Here is an 18810-nt window from a genome sequence, read left to right on the forward strand (position 1 = left end):
GCGCCACCGGTCTTTGTTTACTTACAAAAACAAAACAAAAAAAGTTTGAGTAAACAGTGCAGGAGACAACAACAACAGGGAGAACCATAGATATCTCCAGGATGTCCCAGCAGTTGCTTTATGATTCTTTTGTACAAATAGTGGACAGTATTTTGCCATTAGACATTTCGCCAGACCAACGAACAATTATCTTAGAACAGTTTCTCTCATACATTGACCAGACGACCAATGCTGGAATCAACTATGATCTTCATCTAGTGGTCAGCCAATTGAAAAGATTATTCACAAGTGATGCTCAATGGAATCTGTTTCAGCAGGCCGTGAAAATATTGCTACGATATAAAAAAGATAATGATGTAGCAAGATATTTATCGTTTTTTAACTCCATTAATATCGAGAATATAGATGAGACCCGTGGACAGCGACGGCATTTTATTCTGGCGTCACATACTAGAAGTATGACCACTACAAATAATGGGCTTATAAGAAATAATGCTTCTCAAAGCTCGTCTCTCAATAATATCAATGAGTTTGGGGTTAATAACAAAAGGCAAAGATCAAACTTTACTGGTAGGGCATATGATAGCCAATCAATTAATGATCTTGTTAACGATATCCTCCTTGAATTCCAGCCCGACCATATCAAAGAATCCGAGATGATTCAATTCATTTTTTATACCTTATTGTCATCAACTTCGGACTTGTTCCCAGTTGATAAAGTTAGCGGGAAGATTGCGATTCCAGAATCTATTGGGAATAGTACAAGTGGAATACTACATTTGATATTTGAAGCCAGCGTCTTATTCAAGTACTTGATGACAGCAACCAAGAAAAACCACTACAAATCACAAATCAAGGTGGCATTTTTGAGTAATGTCCTGGTATATCTACAACAGTATACCCAATTAATCAATGAGTTGTCTGTATCAAATGCCAATGATATGGGGAAGACTTTGACTGACGTTTATCGCCATTTAGTGGGAGAAATTGACAAATTCAGATTCTTGTATTTCTTAACAGATAAACTCGAAAAAATTCCTGGCAATGAGTTTTTGTCCTTGGTTTTTGGCTATTCCAATTTCGGTGATTTATTGATAAAAGAAGTTGCTATGACGCTATTCAAAGTATCTTCTGAACCATATTACAAAGTGTTGGAGAATTGGATAATAAATGGAGAGTTATCAGATAGTGATGAGGAATTTTTCATTTACAATGACCTAGAAGAAAAAAGTAATGGGATATCGGCGATTAAATTTGATGATGAGAAGTATCCTAAATTTTTATCTGCCAAGATAAAGCATAAAATCTACCAAATCGGAAAAATGATTAAGTTTTTAAGGGATGTTTGCAAAGAATATAATTTCTTAAATGGATACAATCAGAAATTCAGGTCTTTTTTGTCGAAAAGAGAATTGAGATCATTCAATGAAAATCAATTTTCAATTTTGATAGACTCACAATTCAAAGAATTATCAAATTATTCGACTTATTTGTTGTATAATACATACCATTTGGATTATCATATACTCAACCTCAAGAAGTTCTTGTTATTATCTAAAGGCGATTTTATTTATACCTTAATTGAAAATTCATTAGCTGTTCTTGGTGAGCCATCCCAATCTTTGTCGGTAGTTCAATTATCACAGATTTTATCTAATTCCATTGAAAATTCTTCGATAAAATCATCCCCAAGAGATATGCTTCTTCGACTCGATGCAAGAATATTGTCTCTCAATTCATCTGCTAATTTGGGTTGGGATGTATTTACGTTGGATTATAAACTTGATGAAGCTTTGCGGGTGATCATTTATGACAATAATATGGGATTGAGAAATTATTTGAAGTTGTTTAATTTTTTATGGAGGATAAAGAGGATCAGCTTCATGTTGGATCAGTCGTGGCATGGATCTAATATAATATACAAGAGGAATATTAAAGATTTGAAACACCAACCGCAGAATTTTTGGGTTGTGAAACTGTTTAATAAAGTGAATATTATTAAGAATGGGTTAATCAAGTTCATTACTAAACTTTTGGGGTACTTAAGTTTTGATATGATTGATGTGGCTTTCGAGGAGCTTCTTGAGAAGCTCAATAAATCCAAGAATTTATATCTTACCAACTCTGTCAGGGAAAGCTCTATCAAGAACAACAAGCTAGATAGCTACTTGGTTAAGTTTCGTCAAGTGCTTCTTCCAAATAAAGAATATGTCAACGCGTATAATGATAGTATTGTTGATGATGGCACTCCGATGCCTGATACATTTGAAGTGGATCATGAAATTTATTCTATTGATGAGTTCATCAACCTTCATTGTCAATACCTTGAGAAAATTGGAAGCCACAAATTGATCGATTCATCACTGAAACGTTCTGTTGGTTTGTTTTCGGGAAAGTTTTTTGTTCATCAGATTAATGGACTTGTGGGGATCGTTTCTAAGTTTTTGCAAGCTGAGGAAGAGTTCCACAACTTGATATTGGAAATTGTTTCTCAATTGAAGCTCGGAGATAACCATGATGACGGTGATGACACAATGGAAAGCTTATATGGTCATAACAGTATTAGTAAAATGAAAAAAGTGGTGAAATACATTTCCAGAGAAGTTAACGGTGAATTCATTGAAAAGAAACGGGTATTTGTAAAGGATTTGATAAATGATAGAGAATTACAGAACTTTGGATTGGACTTGGGAACATGATGACACAGGATTTAATGATAAATGACGTTTTTTAAGTTTTTACTATTCTGTAATGTTGAAAAATCTTTCTCTTTATGCAGGAACAGGAAAAAATTTTCTTTTTTTATGTGTACTGCTTGTTGTCCAAGAATGCATGTTATTCTAAAAATACCCAAGCAAAGAGGGTGTGGCGCCCTGCATATTACGCAATGATATTCCCATGAGTAGAGCAAATCATGAGAAACAAAGTTTCCAGACGTCATTAAGAAAATTATAAATAACTTCCAGTTGGAGCTCTGAGGTATAAATATTGGACCCCATTCCCAGAAATCATACATTCCCATTTACTCTCCCTTATTGATATCACTAACAACCTTCTACATTACTTTATTTCCATCAACTCATCATACCAACCATGCAATTCTCTATCGCTTCCGCTGCTTTGTCTGCGACCTTCGCTTCATTGGCCATGGCTTTGCCAATCAAAACTGCCGATGATTCAAATTTCAACCTTATGGTGCTTCGCTCTGGTAGTCCAGTCCATTTTGCTCCAGTCAATTATGATGAAACACACGCTCAAGTGTTCTCCATTGGCAGGGCTGCTGGGGGATCACCAGCCAACTTGACTTTGCAATCTGATTCTTCTATTGTGGATGAAACCGGCAGAGGAGTGTACATCAACCCTAACACCGGGGATGTTGGGCTTGTTGGTGAAGGTCAAAAAGCTTCTACTGGTTTCAGTTTCGACGGGTACGAATTCTTGTATCAAGGTAACAGTAGCTTCTTCGCTTGTCCTTCCGGTGAGGATGTCTACTCATTGACCTTTGATTATTCCTACGAGGGGTGTCTTGGTATCACTTTGTATCACATCTAAAAGCTCTAAAGAAATATTAGGGAGCTTGGCCTTTAACCACTAGATATCAATTTTTTTTTTTTTTCAATAGCATTTCGTTCTCTTCGGCCTTTTATAATTTTTCATCTTTTATTCCCATCACTTGAATGGTTTTGGGTCTTAAGTCTTGGCATTTTTCATGAAATATTTTATCTTCTACCACTTTAATGATACTATCATCCATAATAAATAATATAATACAATTTCTTCTAAATATTGATATACCTTGCACTTTCTGTGCTTGCGCTGATCTTGCACTTTCGTCTTATAATTATAAGATCGAAAGATCCATGATTTGGGCACCGTAGATATTCACGTGAGTTTTTTTTTTTTTTTTTTCTTCTTTTCTTTTTTTTTTATCACAGAGGTTTTTTGGTATCAGAAAGCTCAATAATATCGGTCAAATAATAATAATAATAATAATAATAAATGACAAATGAAACCTTAGAAACACATTTCAAGTTCATGCGAATGGCACTTGATCAAGCCGAAGCGGCGCATCGTGCAAGAGAAGTTCCTGTCGGGTGCTTGTTTGTCTACAACAACACCGAGGTAGTTTCCACCGGCAGTAATTTGACTAACGATACCCTTTCAGGTATAAGACATGCTGAGCTCGTGGGGATTGATGAGATATTGGAACGGTTCAACTTGACTTCGTCAGAGAACAAATACGATGCGGAGCGCCAGCACAAGATCTATGAACTTTTCTCTAAGATCGATTTATACGTGACAATCGAGCCTTGCGTGATGTGTGGATCAGCATTACGACAAATTGGGATCAACCGAGTATTTTTCGGGGCCGCAAATGATAGATTCGGGGGAAATGGAAGTATCTTTACCATCAACCATGACGACTTGGGAATAGAGCATGTAAGTGGTAATAATTCGTGCTTTGACAAAACTTATGAAAGCTATCCTGATTTCGGAAGAGAAGAGGCGATCATACTATTGAGGAAGTTTTATGTGGGTCAGAATAAGAAGGCCCCGAACCCTCAGACAAAAGAAGAGGATAGTAGACTACTAAGGTTTGATCAATTCCCGTTGATGAAGTATTCAAAGTATATAACGAAGAAAGAGTTTTTGAAAATGTATGGAGAAAGTAATGTCCATAGATGGATAAGATCTGAACTGGGTGAAGATCTCACGGAGGCTGAGGGAATGTTTATTGAAAACTGGATTGATCCATTGATGCCTCTCAAGAAGGAAGTAAAGCTTGAAATGGATGAATGGCAAAGGAAAATCCAAGAAGGAGTTATAAATGAGAATCGTGATCATGACAGGGGAAATGATGTCAAGAGAATCAAGATAAGTGGTGATTGATCTTTAAACTACTTAATTATATTGTATTAGATTTGTCATATATGGATTTTGTTGTATAGAATAGATAGATTACTAAGACTTTTTCAGGGACAGTTAGATTGTTACTATTTAAAATGAGTAAGACTATGATATGTTAACAGCCACATGCTACAGAGAAAATATTAAGAGAGCATCACATTTACAAATGTTATTATTATGTAATGGGAAAACACCATGAATTGTATGAAGAGTTATAATCTTGAGGATTTTCAACAGAAATACACAGCAGACAGTTTCCTGGGCTTTATAGGGATCGAAACAATAGTGGGAATGATCAAGCAATGCAAGTCAAAATAAAAGCTACACAGTATATACCAAAAGAAATGACCGAAAGATACGATGGTAAAAGAAACACCCTGAGAGTGGCAGACTGTTGATCCCTCGTTGGTGTGATTAATGTGTGTTGCTACGCATTCTCCGTCCATCCTTGAGCAGTTTGGCGACGTTTTCCTCTCACGTCATTTATTGCCATGACCCTCCATCCGGGGCGGCGGGCGGAGGACGGTATATAAGCAATGCTTTGTCAGATGCTTTAATATACTGGGACAATATAATATATAAAAAATAGAGTATATATATATATAATATCAATTATAATAAATCCCGCCCAATAGACAACATGCCAGAAACCACCTTTCAGTTCCAAGACGCCCTTTCCAAGCTACCGATCCCTGATTTGCCCTACACCTGTGCCAAATACTTGGAAATCCTCCAGCCGTTGCAGACAGAACGCGAGCACGCCCAAACACAGATAGCCGTGAAAGACTTTCTTAACAACCCTCTTAGTAAGAAATTAGACCAACAACTACGAGAGTATTCCCGGCGTCGTGCCTCTTATATCGAGGACTTTTGGTACGAGTCATATCTCAACTACGACTCCCCTGTGGTGCTTAATTTGAATCCGTTCTTCCTCATCGAAGATGACCCAAACCCTATCCGCCCATCTCAAGTGAAAAGAGCCGCATCAATCACGATTTCTGCCCTTAGATTTGTTAGAGCCATTCGTCGTAATGAATTAGTCCCAGATAAAATCCGTGGACAACCTTTGGATATGTATCAATACACAAAGCTCTTTGGTTCTGCCAGAGTGCCGACCCTCAATGGTTGCGTTATGCAAACAGATTCCGAATCTCGACACTTAGTAGTGGTATGTCGGTCGCAATTTTACTGGTTCAATGTATTGGATAATAATGATGACTTGTTGCTTGATCAGGAGGCTTTGCTTGCCAATTTCAAAGCCATTGTTCGTGACTCTCAGAAATCGGCGGTCACCGACATTGCCAAATCTTCATTTGGCTTATTGACCACCGAGAACCGTCGAGTTTGGGCAAAAATCCGTCAAAAAATGACCAACAGTATCAATAACGACATTCTCAAAATCATTGACAGTGCCCTCTTTGTTGTATGCCTTGACGACGTGGAAATTGAATCCCAAGAAGAATTATCTATTAATTTCTTATGTGGACTCTCCAATATTGAAAATGGGGTACAAATCGGCACTTGCACCAATCGTTGGTATGACAAGCTTCAAATAATTATCACCAAAAATTCGAAAGTCGGGATCAATTTTGAACATACTGGGGTTGATGGCCACACGGTATTGCGGTTTGTGTCAGATATTTATACTGATTCCATTCTTTCATTTGCTAAATCCATCAATGCCAGCGCTCCTTCTATTTGGAATAACTCTTCCCCGGAAATGAGTTCTACTAATGATCGCTCGAATATAACACCAACAAAACTCAATTGGGACTTATCCCCCGATCTTTCTTTGTCGTTACGTTTTGCAGAAACCAGACTCTCTGATCTCATCCAACAAACTGAGTTTGCAGTGCTTGAGTTCAAAGGTTATGGATCCAACATGATCAAGAAATTTGGATGTTCCCCAGATGCATTTGTGCAAATGAGTTTCCAGGCCACTTATTATGCTCTTTATGGGAAAGTTGAGTGCACTTATGAACCAGCAATGACGAAAAAATTCTTTCACGGCCGTACTGAAGCTATCAGAACGGTTTCTAATGAATCTAACTTGTATGTTCGAAAGTTTTTCGAGAACATTCCAGCAATTACAAAGTTAAGCTTACTCAGAGCAGCATGCCAGAAACATAGTGCAAGAACTAAGGACTCGTCTAATGGCCTTGGAGTGGACCGTCATTTATATGCCTTGTTTTGTATTTGGAAAAAATGGGCTAACTCAAGTGATTCAGAAGAAGAGCTGATCAATGATGACGATTCCGATACCACCGTTCACCTGAATCATGAAGATGATGAATTTTCTGCTTATTCCAAAGAATTACCATCGATATTTGCAAATTCCGGCTGGGACAAACTCAATAACTCGGTGATTTCTACCTCCAATTGTGGAAATCCATCTCTACGTCTTTTTGGTTTTGGCCCGGTTACTCAAAATGGATTTGGGTTGGCATATATCATAAAGGAGGAATCAGTTACTATTGTTGCCTGTTCCAAGCATAGACAAACCAGAAGATTTGTGAATACTTTGAATTCCTATTTTGTCGAGGTGAGTAATTTATACAGGGAGACTCAGACTCAAGGAGTTATGGTTGACAATATTCCAGAACATCAATTTGATGAAAGAAATAACCGGTTTAAATCTTTACAAAACTCCATTAGCGTGAAGAAAGACCAGCAAGTAAATAATCCTTCTGCTGGGAATTCTTCTGTCGCCCTCAATTATTTATTAGGCGGATATGGATACTTTGATGTTGGCGAAGATGAAATTAAGCTGAGAGATCAAAGTCCAGAACCTCCTTTCAAGACTGAAGGCAAAGAGATTAAAATATTTCGGGCCAAGAAAATCGAGAAGAAGTTAAAATTGGCTGAATATTGAAGAGCTATGGGTTTCCTGTGAATTTGCATCTGTTCTTTTTTATTCTTCTTTCTCTGTTTTCGTCATTTTTTGCGCATAGTATTTTTTTTTTTTGTCATGGAATGTTTGTTATTCTTCATTTATTTTCTTATTTAATAGTATATTTTTATCCCCAATGTTTCGATTATTGTCTTGTGTATTTCATCAACAAATAGAATCGTAAGCTTTTACAAATTGACAGGGGGTAATGAAGATCATTGATTTTTTTTTTCTTTACGCATTCTTGTTTGAAATTCACATGTGAGCGGTTTCTACATTCCAAAGATAGTCAACATTTTTAATATTTCGTTTAATCCCACAATAGTTTAACAACAATAATGATGACAGGAGAATGACACAGAGTGCGCATAGCTTCTGGATTTTTTTTTTTTTTTTTTTGGGGGGAAAATAAAATTTTCAGGATGAGCAGAGGCTCTCATCGTTACCAAGTTGGAAAGAATATAATTCAAAATTTGGGAAATATCTATAAATTGCTCGGGTTTCCCTCAATTTACTTTGCTTTCCAATAATATTTCTAATGTCTGATCAGAAACGCCAAAAAACTAATCCTACTGAAAAAATGTCTAGTCCTCTTAAGATTTGTGTTCACTCTGGCTCTTTCCACGCCGATGAAGCCCTTGGTTACTACCTTCTTAAACTTCTTCCTAGATTCAAGGATGCCACCCTCATACGTTCTCGTGACCAAGCTCAATGGGAAGCCAGCGATATTGTCATTGATGTCAGTGGTAAATACGATGGTGTCAAATTCTTTGACCATCACCAACGTGGTTTTGAAGAAACTTTTAGCGACGATTACTCTACCAAACTTTCATCTGCCGGGTTGGTTTACAAACATTTTGGCCGTGAAATCATCAGTGAGGTTTTGAAATTAAACAGCGCAGATGAAAATGTTGACCTTCTCTATTTGAAGATGTACAAAGAATTTGTCGAGTCCCTCGATGCCAATGATAACGGTATTGAAGCCTATCCAAAAGAAGTGAAACCAGCTTTCCACTACCGTAACATTACTTTGCCTTCCATCGTTGCCAATTTCAACCCATCATGGAACGAGGACCACTCAGACGAGGTTTACTACCGTCAATTCCTCGTGGCCAGTGATTTCATTGGTAATTGTTTCTTGAGAATGCTCAAATCATTGGGTAACTCTTGGTTGCCAGCTAAAAAGGTTGTTTCCGATGCTTTCGTAAAGCGCTTTGACGTCGATAAGTCTGGTAGAATCCTCATTCTTGATCAATTTGCTCCTTGGAAAGAACATCTCTATGATATTGAATTCAAGAATGACGCCAAGGGAGAAATCACATACGTGCTCTTTGAAGATACTTCTGGATCTTGGAGAATTTCTACCGTGCCAATTACCAGCTCATCATTCAGCAACAGAAGACCATTGCCAGAAAAATGGAGAGGGGTCAGAGATCAAGCTCTTAGTGACTTGACTGGCGTCGAAGGATGTGTCTTTGTTCATGCTGCTGGTTTTATTGGTGGTGCAAAGACCAAGGATGCAGTTTTGAAGTTGGCCAGAATGAGTTTAACTATGGATTAAATTTGATGTGGAAAAAAAAGGGGAGTATTATTATTATTATTACAGCACCATGTTTTCTTTTAGGGTGGGTTCTTTATAGTATAAATTGTAACGTTTTTATTTGATAATTTTTTGTTGGAGAACTGGTAAAGATGAATTAATTTAAAAAAAACATACAAGTAAATTTTTTTTTTTTTTTAATGTATTCGGCCATTTTTAATTTCACCCCAAAGAAAAATATCCTGAACAGTTTTCACAAAATACGGGGAGAAAAAAGGTAATAACAATAGGGAAATGGGAAATGCTGTTGAAGTACTGATTGACATATATGGTTCTGCTATTTGTGTTTTTCCTTATGGAGACATAAAAAGTCAGCTTATTGCTTGCTGCTCTTGTAATCTTCACTCAACCAATGTAATGCCAACGGATGAACACTTGGAACCATACATATTTTCATCTTCTTTCTAGTATGTTGATCTTCAATTGTCTTATTGCCATCTGATTTCCCTCTTAGGATCTGTTCAATATCATTGTACTTCACTTCACTTTCATCCTCTGTACCTTGACCTGCGGCCACGAACTCAATATCATCATTGAAGTTTATGCTCTTTGTAATTTTTCCCTTGTTTAAATGGATCAAATGGGTTGGGAAATCCAAAGTCGCCAACCCATCAAATATGTGAGTGGCATAAATGATACACGATTTACGGGTCAAGGTCTCTTGTTTCAACCAATTGAGAAGTCTGAGACGCACCAACACATCGAGATCAACGGTGACTTCATCTAATAATAACACTTGCCAAAGAGGGAACAATTTGATGAGCAATTGCACTCTTCGGCGTTGACCATCACTAATATGGTTCATGTTCCACGATAAGTCAATGTCCAAAATCTCCAACAATACATCACGACGATCTGGTAAATTATTGATGCCCACCGATTCAATGAGGGTCTTCACTGGCATATCGCGTCGTATCACGGAGTTCAATATCCATTCGGTTCCAAGAAATGTGGCGACATTGTTAGATGCTCTACTAAATGGGTCTTGGCCAGCAAGTTTGATTGCCTGAGGGGTACTTGTGAGTCGTTGTCCGGAAACAAGTTTGAGAAGGGTTGACTTGCCAGCACCATTAGGACCAACGATGACGAGACGTGACCCCCAAGCTAGGGATAAAGAAATGTCTTGTAACCCAATCAGGCCAGTTGGGTAGGTGTAATTAAGATTTTTCACTTCAATGGCAAGATCGGTCATCGCAATAAAAGAATTGAAATTATTATTATTGGTATATGGTAGAATCTCTAAATGAATAAAAAGAACAAGAAATAAAAATATGAAAAGAAATGCAATGTAGCTGCTTTGTCTTTTGTTTCCTTTTCCAGTGGTAATTAGAAATCTTTGCAATTTGTATAATATATAGTAGTATAGTATAAAGGGGTATTTCGTCAGAAAGAAGAAAGAAAAAAAAACATCATTACTGTCGTCAGCACGTGAGCATCTTGCCTTCACTGACTCCGGTATAAATCATTTAGGAACCTGACGGCCACCGCATGGACTCTGATGTAGATCTGCTCGTCATCCAAGATTTCCAGAAGGTTTCTAAGAATGATAGTTTGGGTTCTGAGCGATTCCAATGGCGGTGATGTATCTTCATCTTCTGATGCAGATGAACTTTTCAGCGATGATCTGGCGCGCTGAGAGTCCCGTCGGACTGATCCACGATAGATTGATACTGTGGGGTCATGCGAATCATTGATAGAACTGTTGAATGAGTTGATGGTATTGGTTGAATAGTTTTCGTGGTAGTTCTTATTATTAGTATTATTAGGGGATTGGTAATTTAAACTTGCACTGGCATCCGTTAGCAGGAGTCTTTTTTTCTTCAATGATCTGATAAGGTAATGGAAGAACATGCAAATTTGATTTGAATGTTTAAGTAAAGTGCTCTGGTCATCACTGGTGAGAATTAGGGAGTATTTGCGAAGCTTGCCTCTTGCTGAAGAATCCAGTACACTAAAGGTTCTAGATATAGAGTACAACAAATTTGAGTCACCAAACACCGTGATTTTCGAACTTGCCTCCTCCGATAACGATCGCGCGACAATGGATTTAAGTTTTTCATTGACCACTTGGTCGTTGAAGCCTTGGGACGATATATAAGTGCTCCTGTCAATATCCAGGACCATGCAGTGTCGAGGAACCGAGGATGGCAAAGTGTCGGGAAGATTCAACTTGCAAGATGCACATTGTAAGCGGTCAGGAATTTTCATTGGGAGAGGGGCAAGGCGAGCCCGACGCCGTCGCGAAGATAAAAGAGTGACGGGCCCGTGGGTCTCGCAAAAATGAGCGAGGGTAAAGTAGTAATAGGGCATTAAATATATATGTATATATATTTATATGTAGAAGTTCTATGATTATTTTTCCAACACCGAATTTGCTTTCTTGTGTAACTTGTTGTTTATTCGGTATTTTTCTATTGGGTGTGTGCAAAAAAGTTTTTCCTTCCTTCCCTGCCCCCGGGAGCCGGTGCGGTGGGCTGCGGTTGGCCGGTAACGGGCTGCGGTTATGACCTTTGGATACCACCCCCTGGTATTAATGATCATGTGATCTACACCCCTTGTATCCATCCGCTACGGTGGGCGAGAAAGACAACCGGCAGGGCAGCACCGGAAGACTAGTCTCCACGCACCTGGAGCCAATTTTGAAAGAAAAAAAAACACTGCCTATTCGCACTCCCGCCAATAGCGTGTGTTGAATAGCTAAAAAGTTTTTTTCCCTAATTGAAAAAAAAAAACATCAAACCACTAATTGTGATAAAATCTTAACTAGTTCGACAAACACCAACACCAAGGAATATTCTCGACTTCACACAAATCAAACATTAGCCATGTTCAGACAAATCATCAGAACCCCAGCCCTTAGAGTTGCCGTTCCAGCCATCCGTGCTAGACCAGCCTTTGGTTCTTTCAACAAGTTCGTCAGAAACTACTCCGACCACCACGAAGAAACTTATGAAGAATTCACCACCAGGTAAGTGCATACACTGCCTTTTTAGCATAAGATTATGTTTAAATATATATTGGGAATTCAGGTATACTAACAACTATATTAAATAGATTCGAAAAAGAATTTGAACAAGCTTACGATCTTTTCGAAGTCCAAAGAGTCCTCAATAACGCTTTCTCCTATGATTTGGTCCCAGCTCCATCAGTGATTGAAAAGGCTTTGTTGGCTTGTAGAAGAGTCAATGACTACGCCACTGCCGTCAGAGTTTTCGAAGGTTTGAAGGTCAAGGTTGACAACAACGAACAATACGAAGCTTACCTTGAAGAATTGAAGGATGTTAGAAAGGAATTGGGTGTTGACCTTAAGGAAGACTTGTTCCCAGAATCTGCCTAAGAAGATAATTATTGTACCTGAAAAATTATCGCCAAAAAAAAAATATAAAGCAGAACAATAATATCAAAAAAAAAAAATTCAAAAAAGAGATATAATGAAGAAAGTAAAAAACAGGGCAACAATATGACCAAAGAAAAAAAGTATTTAAAAAAAAATTAATTGAATAAAAAGATATTAAAGAAACCTTTTTTTTCTATTCTTTTTTTTGTGATTTTTATTTTTCTATATTTTTGTGAAATTTGGTGTTCTGGAGTATTATTAAATGATTTATTGAATATGGTGAAGGAGTTGCTACTTTTTTTTTTGTGGTATTGGACGTGCTGTGGTTAGAAATGACATCTACTATAATTCTTTTTTTTTTCTGTGTTTTGTTTGTGAAGTCACTAGTTATTTTCAGTTTTAAAAATTGAAGTTTTACATAAACATTACTACTGTCATTTGGTATTACTATTACTATTATTCCTATGATTTGTCATATCTATTGCTACTGTTATGAGGGGAATGTGCATTTCAGTATTATCTACTCACAATTTATCTATCTATTCCCACAATACATTATTATTATTATTATTATTATCATCATTGTTATCATTATTTTTTTCATCATTATCATTCTTCTCATAATCGTCATTATTATTATTATTGTCATCATATCTGTAAGGCTGGAAAGAGATCTAAAAATATATGCAGTGAGAAAATAAAAATCGTACCACCAAAGCAAACAGGGGGTCTTCCACATACTTTACCATTTGTCCTTCTCTTTTCCGGACCCCTTTCTAATTGCCATATAAACTTTGAGATATTTGAACAGTTATAACCCCATCTTTTTATTCACAAAGCAAGGCTCTCAGTGATTGTTTCAATATACCGAATCACCCCCTACGTACAACCTCCCAGAGATATTTATACAGGGTGCGGAACCCCTCAAATAGATTTCTGTGTCACGTGCGCTTATCTTTCCCTTGGCCGACTATCACCAGAAAAACGTAAGAAAACGTCAAAAATCCTCATCTCATCTCATCTCGCATTTAGAAGTTAAACGTTGCCCAGAAAAAAAAAAATAGAAAAGAAGAAAAAATAAAGGAAAAACAAAAAAAAAAAAAAAAAGATTAGAGAACTATCATAAAATAAATACAGCACCCTATAGAAGAATATCCTTCATAATGTACCCAAACACAACTGCCTTCCAAGGGCCCGCGCAAGGTCAATCTCCCCTGCAGCAAACCCTGGTTCAGCTGTGGGCAAAACCTTCTAAAAGTATGTTCTGTGCTTCAATCTTGAATAAACAGGCTTTAATTAATCTTATCTGATTATGAGCTATGAAGAAATGTGTCGAAAAAATAATAATAGCAATGCTATTGCCTAAAAATTCTTGATGAAATCGTTGAGATCAATCTGATGATATCCTTTTACTAACCGCTCTTATTTTCTAGATCTATCTCATGTCCCTTGTAAATTCTTTCGTCAAGGTGCTTGCCAGGCTGGAAACTCCTGTCCATTCTCCCACTCGATGGATCTTCATTCGCCAACCACTATGAATCCTTGCAAGTACTTCCAGAAAGGCAATTGTAAGTTCGGGTTGAAGTGTGCTCTAGTACATGTGATGGCTGACGGAAGAAAAGTTCATACTCGGGCGTTTGCACAATATCAAAAGGACCAGAACCAGCCAGTATCATCAGCAGCACAGATACAGCATCCAGGAATATCTCATGTTGATACTCAACAAATTCAAATCCCATCACAAACAACAAAATTTGGCCATTCTGCTTCTTCCTCAATATCCGCCAACAATAACATTGGATCCAGTAATGTTTCGAGCCCATTGATATCATCTTTTCCACATCAAGCCACTAATCAAAACCATTACTTTAATAATAACCAGCCGCAATCTGGTCCCGCATCCAGTGAGCAACAATTCCTAAGCTATCCTAACACTTGGTCTCAGAATAGCAACCACCAGACTAATGAGGACCATTACCCTTTGAATTCTTCAAATGAGTTGATGGATAAAATAGGGAATACATACGCCGGAAGTAATAATATTGGAAGTTTTGGTACCATTAGGACTTTACAAGAGTCTAATGGCTTTGAAAGCTCATCCCATGGTGTTAATGAAGCTGCCAAAGCAAATGATACTGTGTCTAACTTGGAAACTAAAAACGAAGAAGCAGAGGAAAATGATGACGATGATTTAAAGTTTGAAGAAGATTATGTTCCATCAAGCTTAATGGATTTGCTAAGCTCACAAGAGCTAAAGCGGAAAATTGCCAAAAATGAGAACACTGATGAAGTCAACAATCGTATAAATGGTAGTGCCTTCGAGTCCAATATCATTAGTAATGATAATACGTTTAATACTAATGCTTCTAATATTATTGTTGGTGATGGTGAAAATACTCTTGCTCCGGGAACCCCTTACCCAACCCATACTCATGACAGTGGGTTTAGTAATTTGACGAGACAAATCCATAAAAACGGCTCTGTTTCCTCTACCTCTTTATCAATGGGTTCTGGTTCTGCCAACAATAATAATTATGTCACAACTAGTAACTCTAATAGCATTAGTACAAGCTCTTCTAAAATCCCACTATTTTCTCCTACTTCCAGTACAGGGTTCTCACCAGTGGCAGAATTGAGCTCATTAAGTTTCAATGGTTCAAAGAATGATGTTTGGGGTATTGGCAATGGTGGATTTGGGGGTGCGGCTAATAACTCCAATTCCAGCAATATTGTCTCTAATACAAATGGCCTTGTCAACAATGGTGTTAATATCAACAGTGGAGAGCCCAGATTTTCAACCAGACATGCATCGTTTGGCTCACTTTCTAAAGGAACCCCTCTGGACTCCTCATCTTCTTTCCAACCACTTCCATCGCAGTTTCTGCTGCATCTGTATCTGCTGGGACTTTTGAATAACCCCATCAATTTGAATGGAAATGGTTACAATGTTGATAATAATGAAATTAACATTAGTCGAACGTTGACTAATTCAAGCTTATCGAGGGGCAACAGTTTTGGAAGGGATTCTAGGTTCGGGGTATGGGGAGTGAGTAACAATACTAATAATGGGGGGAATATAAATAGGGGAGCGGATGATTTGGTGGATCGAACATCTAGATGGAGCGTTAGTGAATGAATTACCAGTGATGGGGGTGTTGTACATCTAGCTATCAATTCTACTTTTTTTTCTTATACAAAAATTCCTCTCAGATCTTCTCCTTTTTCTTTTCTTTTTTTTTTCTTTTCTTTTTGGTTTTTAATTATTAATTGATTTTTGGTGATACTTTTACAGTGAAAATATAGAGAATGCAGTTTCCTCTGCAATATTCTTTTTGTTTCTTGATTTTTGGAGTGATTTTTTTTTGTTATCTTTTTCTAGAACACTGTCTAGAATATAAAAAGAAAAAAAAAAAAAACTTTCTTTCTATTATTGTTTTTATTCTTATACTGGGGCCTGGAAATTAATTTTTTTTTTCTTTTAGTATTTGGAAACTTTGTATTTTATTTTATTTGATTTACTGAATTTATTATTTGATTTCCTATTCTATCTATTACCAATTTATTTATTACCCTGGGGACTTTATACTTGGATCACACAAAATCAAAAAAGAAGAACAAAAAAAAAGTATTGTTTTTTAATTTTAAAGTCGATTTTTCATTTCACCAAATGTAAATGGATTGATGTGATGTTCCATATCCTGTTTTTGTCAAGCGCTACCCAAAAAAAAAAAAGTAAGTTTATCTTTATCAATGTAATTTCTGAAAAATGGCAAAAAGATAGGAAATTGTTCCTTATTTGATAAACCATAGCATTCAACTGATAGCCCATAACTTTTAGGTGGCTTATTGAGCTCTCTTATTTGTGATCATTCATTTTCACCTTTATCTTCATCAACAGGCTCCAACCCCCACTTCCCAGCTAAATACTTCCGGTTGACAAGATCATTAGCAAATTTGAGAAGAAATTCTTCAAGCCCCAGAAACAATCTGAACCACATGAAATCGTGATTTACGAACTTGATGATTTGGCCAACTTGATCTTTGTTGGCTGGATTTAAATCAATACATAAGCTGTCGCCGCTGCTATTCAGGGCAAATGCGATCCACTTATCATCAAATCATGTCTGCTTAATCTCCATTTATTCATTTGTGTCATTGTAACTCGGTCTATCATCACCATCCAGGAGATCTGAAGTTTCTAGGTCATTTTTGATTTCATGTAGCTGTTGCCATGCAGCTTGAACATCTTCTGTTGATAGAAGCACTCCATCCACACTAAATACTTCGATATCTTCAGCAGCACCATTATGAATCTCCACTGTTTCGATGTATGATTTTGGTATTTCGATTCCATTCAGTTTCTATTTTTAGCTCTTCAATTTGTTGATCTGTGGCAGGAGGGTTCAATGCGGCCAATATCTTAGTATAATTTTAATCGATTTTGATATTTTCTTTTAGCCACGACTCAATTGTGTCCCAAAATTCATTTGTTTTGTTAATGGTCATTTTACTTCTATTTTTTTTTCCTCTTTTGATATCAAATAATTATTTTCTTGTAAATTATTTTCCCTGCAAAAACAGCTACATCTTTGATTCAAGTAGTTCGAAATGAAAACAGAAACAAAAACAAAACAAAGCATGATCCAAATAATAATGATTTACAATAGAATACCATAATTTAAGAAGGAAGTCTCATCACCCCGACAACAAAATAGTTAGAAATGTATAAAGATATGAGGTATTTTTGATAGTGTAAGAATATCCATATTGGTCAACACATGGTTTTCGGATGATACGTAAGCGACATCAAAAAACGAATCTGTAACCTAAAGTAAATAATAGATGCTGAGATGTTAATGTCAACAATCAAGGATATCTCACCAAGCAAACCCTTTGAAACCAACACAATTTTTCATCAAACTCCTGGAAATATCACTGAAGAAGGAGTGTTAGGAAGTGGCGGTACTAAGGTTATGGGCGCTGATTAGTCATTACAATCCTTTTGATTTGAATTGGTGTTGATCACAGAGGGTGGAGAGAATCAGCATTTTATATATATGTTATATTAGCTGATCAAACAGCTACGAGAAAGGCAAATGTTTTCTTTGATCAGATCTACGATTATCTCGATGTTTGGAGAATAGATCTTCAGCTGAATTTTGTTTAGAAGCAAGTGAAATTGGTTATACCGAGCTAAAGTCCATTTGGAATATTACCGGAAAAACTGAATCTTCACAGAAATCCAAAGTTTTTTTTTTTTTTTTTTTTTTTCAGCTCAATAGTGCTCCCCCACCTTGAATAGATCTTCAGGATTCGGAGAGCTTCCATGTATTTCAGGATATGAAAAAGAAGGCGATCTTGCTGATTGTTGGTGGTGCTATAATAGCTGGAAAATAAGTAGATCCTTTATAAAAATATAATTAATTGCGAGATATATATTTCCATCATTTGTGGTGTAAGCGTAGAACGAACGGACTCCCGGACAATTGAAATTAAAAAGGAGGTCTGAAACCCCCTACAACCTAAATTTCAAACCTGTCGGTTCACTGTTGACACCTTTTCACTGGCTATCTACGGAAGCTAATCAAAGACATGGGTTGGGTACTACAGGAAGCCGACCAAAAGTACGTTCACTTTCTATGTTTGTCACAATATGTTATTGGCCTTTCTCGCAAGAAGATCGGCCGCCATGAATCTCCAGTACCAAGCCAAGATTCGGATGCCTATTTCTTGAAAAAATTTCCAACTCCAAATTTAAGTTCCCATTACACTGGCAAGAACCGTTGGTGCTTTTGTGAGTAAATGAGTTGTATATCAACGAGTAACGGAGATTCTAAATAACATGTAAGCCGGGCACATGGGCCGGTCAGGCACTTTCACCTCCAAGGATCAGCCGGTGGTCTGCCTGTGCGATAATAATAGTAATAACCATTAACAACTACGTAACCTTAACCCTCCCCCCGGTTTGCGCAGCAGTGGGTGGTATGACTCATTGCTGGTTGAAGCCAATTAGTCACCGCCGATACCGCTGGGGGGATTTTTGTGCTAATTGCACCGCATTTTCGCTGCCCCCAT

At 37.2% G+C, this 18810-nt stretch overlaps 10 protein-coding genes across 10 annotated transcripts; 7 read left to right on the forward strand and 3 right to left on the reverse strand. All coding sequences in view use genetic code 12, as the record gives it.

Annotated features, from left to right (window-relative positions):
- Positions 1 to 101: 101 nt before the first annotated feature.
- On the forward strand, positions 102 to 2699 carry SPC98 (Spc98p; the record flags this gene model as incomplete). The annotated part of the gene is made up of 1 exon (XM_064995493.1): positions 102 to 2699. One exon carries the CDS (start codon positions 102 to 104, stop codon positions 2697 to 2699), a length of 2598 nt encoding a protein of 865 aa, XP_064851565.1.
- A 394-nt stretch (positions 2700 to 3093) lies between these two features.
- Positions 3094 to 3552, forward strand: DASC09_018910 (uncharacterized protein; the record flags this gene model as incomplete). Its single annotated transcript, XM_064995494.1, has 1 exon — positions 3094 to 3552. One exon carries the CDS (start codon positions 3094 to 3096, stop codon positions 3550 to 3552), a length of 459 nt encoding a protein of 152 aa, XP_064851566.1.
- A 447-nt stretch (positions 3553 to 3999) lies between these two features.
- On the forward strand, positions 4000 to 4890 carry TAD2 (tRNA(adenine34) deaminase; the record flags this gene model as incomplete). The annotated part of the gene is made up of 1 exon (XM_064995495.1): positions 4000 to 4890. One exon carries the CDS (start codon positions 4000 to 4002, stop codon positions 4888 to 4890), a length of 891 nt encoding a protein of 296 aa, XP_064851567.1.
- Positions 4891 to 5548: 658 nt separating this feature from the next.
- On the forward strand, positions 5549 to 7780 carry YAT1 (carnitine O-acetyltransferase YAT1; the record flags this gene model as incomplete). Its single annotated transcript, XM_064995496.1, has 1 exon — positions 5549 to 7780. The coding sequence occupies one exon, from the start codon at positions 5549 to 5551 to the stop codon at positions 7778 to 7780; it is 2232 nt and encodes a 743-aa protein (XP_064851568.1).
- Positions 7781 to 8336: 556 nt separating this feature from the next.
- Positions 8337 to 9359, forward strand: MYG1 (Myg1p; the record flags this gene model as incomplete). Its single annotated transcript, XM_064995497.1, has 1 exon — positions 8337 to 9359. The coding sequence occupies one exon, from the start codon at positions 8337 to 8339 to the stop codon at positions 9357 to 9359; it is 1023 nt and encodes a 340-aa protein (XP_064851569.1).
- A 355-nt stretch (positions 9360 to 9714) lies between these two features.
- On the reverse strand, positions 9715 to 10590 carry CAF16 (putative ATP-binding cassette family ATPase CAF16; the record flags this gene model as incomplete). The annotated part of the gene is made up of 1 exon (XM_064995498.1): positions 9715 to 10590. One exon carries the CDS (start codon positions 10588 to 10590, stop codon positions 9715 to 9717), a length of 876 nt encoding a protein of 291 aa, XP_064851570.1.
- A 251-nt stretch (positions 10591 to 10841) lies between these two features.
- DASC09_018960 (uncharacterized protein) lies at positions 10842 to 11606 on the reverse strand (the record flags this gene model as incomplete). Its single annotated transcript, XM_064995499.1, has 1 exon — positions 10842 to 11606. One exon carries the CDS (start codon positions 11604 to 11606, stop codon positions 10842 to 10844), a length of 765 nt encoding a protein of 254 aa, XP_064851571.1.
- A 617-nt stretch (positions 11607 to 12223) lies between these two features.
- COX6 (cytochrome c oxidase subunit VI) lies at positions 12224 to 12735 on the forward strand (the record flags this gene model as incomplete). The annotated part of the gene is made up of 2 exons (XM_064995500.1): positions 12224 to 12366; positions 12453 to 12735. The coding sequence occupies 2 exons, from the start codon at positions 12224 to 12226 to the stop codon at positions 12733 to 12735; spliced, it is 426 nt and encodes a 141-aa protein (XP_064851572.1).
- Positions 12736 to 13898: 1163 nt separating this feature from the next.
- On the forward strand, positions 13899 to 15871 carry LEE1 (Lee1p; the record flags this gene model as incomplete). The annotated part of the gene is made up of 2 exons (XM_064995501.1): positions 13899 to 13992; positions 14169 to 15871. The coding sequence occupies 2 exons, from the start codon at positions 13899 to 13901 to the stop codon at positions 15869 to 15871; spliced, it is 1797 nt and encodes a 598-aa protein (XP_064851573.1).
- A 1003-nt stretch (positions 15872 to 16874) lies between these two features.
- DASC09_018990 (uncharacterized protein) lies at positions 16875 to 17222 on the reverse strand (the record flags this gene model as incomplete). Its single annotated transcript, XM_064995502.1, has 2 exons — positions 16875 to 17053; positions 17198 to 17222. The coding sequence occupies 2 exons, from the start codon at positions 17220 to 17222 to the stop codon at positions 16875 to 16877; spliced, it is 204 nt and encodes a 67-aa protein (XP_064851574.1).
- Between the last annotated feature and the right edge of the window lie 1588 nt (positions 17223 to 18810).

This window comes from Saccharomycopsis crataegensis (assembly GCF_037102585.1).
Source record: "Saccharomycopsis crataegensis DNA, jcf7180000000074, whole genome shotgun sequence".
Taxonomy (NCBI): Eukaryota; Fungi; Ascomycota; class Saccharomycetes; order Ascoideales; family Saccharomycopsidaceae; genus Saccharomycopsis; species Saccharomycopsis crataegensis.